General features: G+C 35.7%; 1 protein-coding gene across 2 annotated transcripts in view; it reads left to right on the forward strand.

Moving 5' to 3' along the window:
- The window catches only part of LOC121478756 (programmed cell death 6 interacting protein), an 84,462-nt gene extending 77,732 nt beyond the window's left edge, over positions 1-6,730 (forward strand). For both annotated transcript variants that reach the window (XM_041734031.1, XM_041734032.1), the window contains exons 17-18: positions 1,882-2,072; positions 3,173-6,730. In XM_041734031.1, coding sequence (XP_041589965.1) covers positions 1,882-2,072; positions 3,173-3,347 — 366 coding nt within the window. In that variant the 3' untranslated portion in view covers positions 3,348-6,730. The remainder of the gene's footprint in view (positions 1-1,881; positions 2,073-3,172) is intronic.
- Positions 6,731-7,177: the final 447 nt, after the last annotated feature.

Below are 7,177 nucleotides of genomic sequence, written 5' to 3' on the forward strand. Positions count from 1 at the left end.
TAGGAGTCTTTCATGTTCTGTCTCCCTTTCTGATATTTCCCTCTCATTTTTTCTCCTTTCCCCTTTATTCCCTTTCACTATTTTTTATACCCACCATTTGCTTCGATATGGATGGAACTGGAGGGTATTATGCTGAGTGAAATAAGTCAATTGGAGAAGGACAAACATTATATGGTCTCATTCATTTGGGGAATATAAAAAATAGCAACCACAGTTTTTAAAGTTTGCTTGCTCGCTGTAAGATAAAACAGGAGGCTTTACATTGGAAAGATCCGATGGTTACCCGTTTTCATCAGGTGACCAACCTTCTGATGTTTTGTAATATAACTCAGCATCATTCATGAATTCGTGCCAGAAAAGGTTTAACTTGAATCTAGTCAAATCTTTATTTTTTATTTTTTATTTTTTTTTAAATTTTTTATTTATTTATGATAGTCACAGAGAGAGAAAGAGAGGCAGAGACACAGGCAGAGGGAGAAGCAGGCTCCATGCACCGGGAGCCTGATGTGGGATTCGATCCCGGGTCTCCAGGATCGCGCCCTGGGCCAAAGGCAGGCGCCAAACCGCTGCGCCACCCAGGGATCCCTTTTAATTTTTTTTTATTTTTTTTTATTTTTTTTATTTATTTATGATAGTCACAGAGAGATAGAGAGAGAGGCAGAGACACAGGCAGAGGGAGAAGCAGGCTCCATGCACCGGGAGCCCGACGTGGGATTCGATCCCGGGTCTCCAGGATCGCGCCCTGGGCCAAAGGCAGGCGCCAAACCGCTGCGCCACCCAGGGATCCCCTTAGTCAAATCTTTAGAACTACCTTTCAGTTTATAGCAAATACAGTGATAAAATAAGAAGTGAGACATTTGACTTTGTCTTTTCTAAAAGTGAGTGTCATGGAAAGAAAAAAATAGGTGTGGGGCATTCTGGTTTAAAAGAGACGAAAGATTCATAATAATCACACTACATGAACCTCTATTGGATCTTGGTTCATAAAAACTCATTTCAGAGCTTTTTTTGGTGACAAGTAGGGAAACTTGAATATGGATTGGATACTCGATGACATTAGGAAATAATTGTTCATTTCCTTAGGGTGAAATGGTATTGTGATTATGTAAGAGAATATTAGGACTTGTATGGTACAGTCTTTAGAACTTTACAGTTTTTTTTTTTTTTAAGATTTTATTTATTTATTCATGAGAAAGAGAGAGGCAGAGACATAGGCAGAGGGAGGAGAAGCAGGCTCCGTGCAGGGAGCCCGATGTGGGACTCGATCCTGGGAATCTGGGATCAGTCTCTGAGCCAAAGGCAGACACCAAACCGCTGAGCCACCCAGGGCATCCCTAGCTTTACAGTTTTTAGTCATGAAGTTTGCAACTTACTTTCACATGGTTCTGCAAATATGTAGGTTGATAAATACATGGCCATAGCTATAAAAGTAAACATGGCCAAATGTTAATAATTACTGTATTTAATTGGTAAATCTGTGCTTGTTTATTATACTATTCTTTTAAGTTTTTGGGTGTTTGAAATGTTTGTATAAAAAATTTGTGGCCAGGAGGAGATTATAGTAATAAACTGTACCTGATTTGTTCCTTCCTCCCATCTCAAACGTCTAACCATTGATGGGAGCAGTAATAAGCAGTAAATGATTAAATATTAGGCATCAGGAAGAGAGCAGTAGCTGTGGAATATACACAAATTAGAGAATTACTCCTCAGCTATGATACATTTCTAGAGTAATAAGTCAACATTTAAAAATGGAAATTAGAAATATATTTGGTTGGATTCTGGAGTTTCTCATATGCTCTTATTTATTTTAACTGATAGCAATTGTAATTTGACAGAAACATGAAACATTTTGTCATCAGTGTTGACTTTTTCTTACAGCCTGCTAAGCCCCAACCCCCAGCCCGGCCTCCACCTCCTGTGCTTCCAGCAAATCGAGCTCCTCCTGCTACTGCTCCGGCTCCAGTGGGGACGGGCACAGCCCCACCAGCTCCATCACCTGCTCCCGGCTCAGCAGCTCCCCCTCCACAGGCCCAGGGACCCCCATATCCTACCTATCCAGGATATCCCGGGTAAGGCTGAAACTGCATATGTGAATGAATTGACTAATGTTTCTAGTACCGGTTAATCTTTTAAAAACAGGGTCACCTCTTCTCTGAATGAAGGTATCATGAATGAATAAGCTACATTATCAGCTTACACAAATAAAAATAATGTTATAGGCACTAATTTGACCATTTCTTGTTTATGTTTTTAATTTTTATGTGCTGGGCTTATCTTAAATACATCTCTTCTTTATGGAATGCAGTATATGTTTCCTTGGTCATCTTTATTTTGGTGATAAGTGGATTGGCACCTTTTCTGGACTTAGCATAGCAAGACAGATAAGGCCTTGTTTATGTACCTGTACTTTGAAACATTGGCTTTCTGAAAGACTGTTGAACATGACTCTATCTAATTATGGCATGTGCTTTCTTTAAAGAAAAGCTTTCTTTGTGATAATTTTTTAATCTTAAAAATCCAGACATTTGACTACCTCTTAAGATGTTCTCCAAACTTTGCTTTGTAAGTACATTCTTTGAAATATTAATATTAAAACTTTGTTAACAGTGAATTTATGTGCATGAGAGTGAATATTGAATCTTGTGAATTAGGAATTTTAAGTTGCTACATTAAAAAGAGGGTTCTCATTTTTATTCCTTGTTAAAGAAATTTTTTAAAAAGATATTTATTTATTCATGAGAGAGAGGCAGAGACATAGGCAGAGGGAGAAGCAAGCTCCCTGCGGGGGGGAGCCCAATAGGGACTCGATTCCAGGACTCTGGGATCACGTCCTGAGCTGAAGGAAGACGCTCAACCACTGAGCCATCCAGGCATCCCCATTTTTATTCCTTGTTAACAGTTGAATAGTCTTATTTCCGTCAACAGTCTTATTTTGGGGATAGTATTAAACACTCTATATTCTTTCATCTCAAGTATTAATAGGATAGGAACACTTTTCTCTAATAAGTACCTTGAAATAGTTGTTTTTTCTTCCTACTGTTGTCTGCTGGACTGAGAAAAAGAGAAAAATGACTTTCTTAAAAAAACTTGGTTTTAGAATAATTGTTATGTTTCATTTTCCAGTATTTGATTTACCAATCCATTTTTTTGTTTGTTTTCTTTTTATCAGGTATTGCCAAATGCCCATGCCCATGGGCTATAATCCTTATGCATACGGCCAGTATAATATGCCATATCCGCCAGTGTATCACCAGAGCCCTGGACAGGCTCCATACCCAGGACCCCAGCAGCCTTCATACCCCTTCCCTCAGCCCCCACAGCAGTCTTACTATCCACAGCAGTAATATGTCATCTCAGAAGCTCAACTGGTTCAGTTCAAAGGGAAAGAAGTACCAACCCTGCAATAAATGTACTAAACTCTATGCTCTGGTTAATATAATGTACTCTGTTGTACCGAACACAGTGTATAATTTCTGTCTGTGGCTGAAAGCTAAAAACTGTGTTCCACATTTGATTGCACACTGAGAGATGCTGCTGTTGCAGTATAAACACTATAATAGGTATAATAGAATTTGAAATAAATTACATTTCTGTTCATAAAAGTTGAAAATGAGAAATTAAACCCACAAGTGAAACATTTGAAGTTATTATACTTATGTCTACATAAGCCGTGGTTGGGACATCAGATACTTATAATAATGGTTTAAGTACTGATATTCAAGAAAAGTAAGTTTTCTTTCTCTTTTGGTTTATCAGTTTGGTTTAATTTCCATTATACTATTTTGCATAATCAAAGCATTGTAAATCTTATAATTTAAAAATAAATTACTTAAGAACAGTTGTCATTGTTATGTTTTTGTCATTGATTCTCATTACTGTCTAATTTCTTTCTGGTATTAGTCTCTCATTTTATATGTACATAAGTTAAACAGATAACTGTGTTTAAGTGCATGATTAGTGCAGGTTAATGGGTTTATAGGAAAACCAAAAGAATAGTACCATAATTTATCTTTCATATGCTGATTAGTAAATAAATTTTGACATTTATTTTGAAAAGTCCTATAATGTGGAAGAAACACAATTGCTACCAAAGATTCTTCAAATAAATATACAAATAAATATGTATATTTAAAGTTTTATCATTAGTTTCTCCAAGAAATGGATGCAAATTCTGATAAATAATTCTTTCCTTTTTTTCATAACCTGGTTAAAATAAATACATATCATTGACAGTACTATCTAATGTAATGGAATTGTTTTAAAGAAAATTTACTGTACCCTTCTATTCCTTTTTCCACTTTACTGTCTTAACTTAGTAACATTTAATGCACAATGTATATGAATAGATGTAAGCCCTTTTTTATGCTCCTAAAGAATTAGACTGTTTTATAATTCAGGGAGCATACAAAAACAATTGTTGGGAGCATATGCCAGTTCTGGACGAGGCTGTATATTGAATATTAATCTCCGCTCTTTAGGATAATTAATCACTGTATAGACCTCAGTAAAAATAGTGAGACATGCATCATGGAGTGAGTAAATGAGAAAGGAATGAGTTGTCTAATAGTGGGATCTGTTTTGTTTGAGGTTCATGTCTGAACACAGGCATATGAGCAGATTTCCAATGCTGTTTATTTTTTAAGTCTTGATGGTCACCTTTTCTTGCATTATTGTTACATTTAAACGATACTGTCATTTGGTCCACTGTTCTTTTTTCCTTGACAGTTTGGGTTTATATTTTAAATGTTGGGCTGAAGGTGTGACTGTAAAAGGGAGTGTATTGGTTAAAAAATATATGTACATTAAAAAAAAACTTACTTTGTTGTTGTACGTAGAAAACGTGGCATGTTACTCTAATATAAATGACCTTTCCCATGGAATATGGAAATTGGCTTAAAGTCCAATAGTTAAAACCTTGGCAAAAGTAGTTTTTTACATATCATAGCTAAATATTATTAATGTAGAATCATCAAACTATGGCCTAGGCTTGTTTGATTCTTATGTAAAAGACATTAAAGTTCTACATTATTATTCAAGGTATCATATACTAATATGAAATATGCAATGAGAGTTAAGGGTATTCCAAATTGCTAGTTTAATCTTACTAATGCAGAAAAAACAAAAACAAATTGGCCTGAATATTCTCTTGGGGGAAAGAAGGCAGTAAGAAGAGTAAGCTCATTAGAGGGGCAAAAGAGGTTATAAGGTGCTTTGTAGCCCCATTCCCTGTGCTGAGCTAGGCCTGCTCCCAGAGAGCCATGGAAGAAGATTGTTGCGAAACTGTTAGAAAGGAGGCTCCAAAGCCCCAAGTGGTAGCCTCTTCCAGCATGCCTGACTTGCTCAAAGCCTTTTTAATGCAATAACGCAGACCCAGTCCCTCTTGACAGTTCACTCATCCTTTAGATAATTGAGGATACTTTATTTTGATCCCATCTGGGTACAGATGACCAGATTTCTGCAGCCCATCATTGCTGGGGCTGTCTTCATAGCCTTTCTAGTTTCACTAGGATAGCTCATGGAAAGAAGTTTCTCTTAACATCTGTTTTGCATTCTAGCAAACAAGGAAGCCCTCCCTGGGATAATTTTTGTTACCAGAATTTGCTCTCTGCTTGACTTCTGTAACACACATAATACCCTAAAAAGTTGTTAAGGGCAATGCTATTTATTTAGAGGTAGGAAAGCTGTCAACTCTGGTTCAGGTATGTTGTTATCTATGGCTTTTTGATTATTTTCCTAAACTAAAGAAACCATTCCCAGACCATTTATGTTTGGGTTTGGAATACTGTTTTTAAAGTGGACTGTAGGTAATGAAGCTCTGCATCGAGCTAGTCAGAAGTGGTGAAAAGCCTCACTTCTCTTATTTCTGGTTCCTAGTTGGAGACAAATGGCTTGACTTCTCAGTCTAGTGTAAAATATTGGTCTACTCCTATGTCCTTTGGTCTTTATTCTCGGTTAAGAAAAACAGTCACATATCACTGCAAACCAGTCAATCTTTGTGAGATATTCTTGTACCCATCCCCCTAGCTTCTTTGCAGTTTATAATCTCTCCTTCCCCAAGTGTAAGTAATTAAGAACAACAACAAAAAGACTTCACAGAACCTTCTGTCCCTGACATTCTAGCTCAGTCAGCAGCCTTTGTAGTAAAACAGATTATAAAAATGTTTTCCATTAGAGCTTTACAAAGTTTGCAAAAGTGCTTTATACACATTTTCTAATTTCATAAATAAAATGCAGTTTGTTAAGTAGGTTTCAGTTTGCTAATGGGGATTTTTTTTTCTTTTAATGATCAGTATATCTTGAAGAATCTTGCTACAACCTAGTGGCATCTCTCTTTGTAAACACTTCTGCAATTATTAGTTGATGTCACACTACAGAACAGGATACAAAGTAGGGAAAAACTGCTATAGTGTTAAAATTACTAGTTTAAAAAATAGACTGTAGAACTAAATGATTGATTATAAGATTTACATGGAAGAGCTAAGAAGGAAAAATTATATTTTTAAAGAAAAAGAGAATATTCAGGCTTTATTTCTGGTATGAAGTTTATATTTTTTAAAAAAATCCTATATTATCACACCAGAGATTTTAGATTCTTTTCTGGTTACAAACATTGCTGGTAGTTGGATTATATTTTTATTGTATTCATTTCTCTTAGGGGGAAAATTGTAAAGCAACAAAAAAGGTTCCAGATGAATGTATCCTAGAAATAAAAATTAAAAGATTCTTACTTGCTTGGAGTATGAATTCTTATTTGAAGTTTTATCCTTCAGCTTTATAGTTTCTGCAGTTTATTTGACAAATGGTGGTTTGGGAAATAAAATATCCACTTTGACTAAATGCATGAGACAGCGTTTGAATGTCTTCTTACAGCGGTCAGCCCCATACTTTATTATGAATGGACCATGTTTTTCATTACTTATGATTTGCCCTAGTTCTTTGAGATGAAGAATCTCTTTAAGTGTAATTTTGGGGGTTGATTTTTGGAAATGTGTAGCATATTATGTTCACTTGGTTAGGAAAGGGGAGATAGTGAAATGTGTTCATCTCTTATTTTTAAAGTTTTTTGAAATGTGTTCATCTTTTAAAACATTTATTTTCTTCCTACTGCCATGTTTTAAGGTCAGATTGCAACTGTTTTATTATGTAGCTCACAATGCACAATTTATCAGTAAAT

Source organism: Vulpes lagopus, chromosome 19 (genome assembly GCF_018345385.1).
Source record: "Vulpes lagopus strain Blue_001 chromosome 19, ASM1834538v1, whole genome shotgun sequence".
Classification (NCBI taxonomy): domain Eukaryota; kingdom Metazoa; phylum Chordata; class Mammalia; order Carnivora; family Canidae; genus Vulpes; species Vulpes lagopus.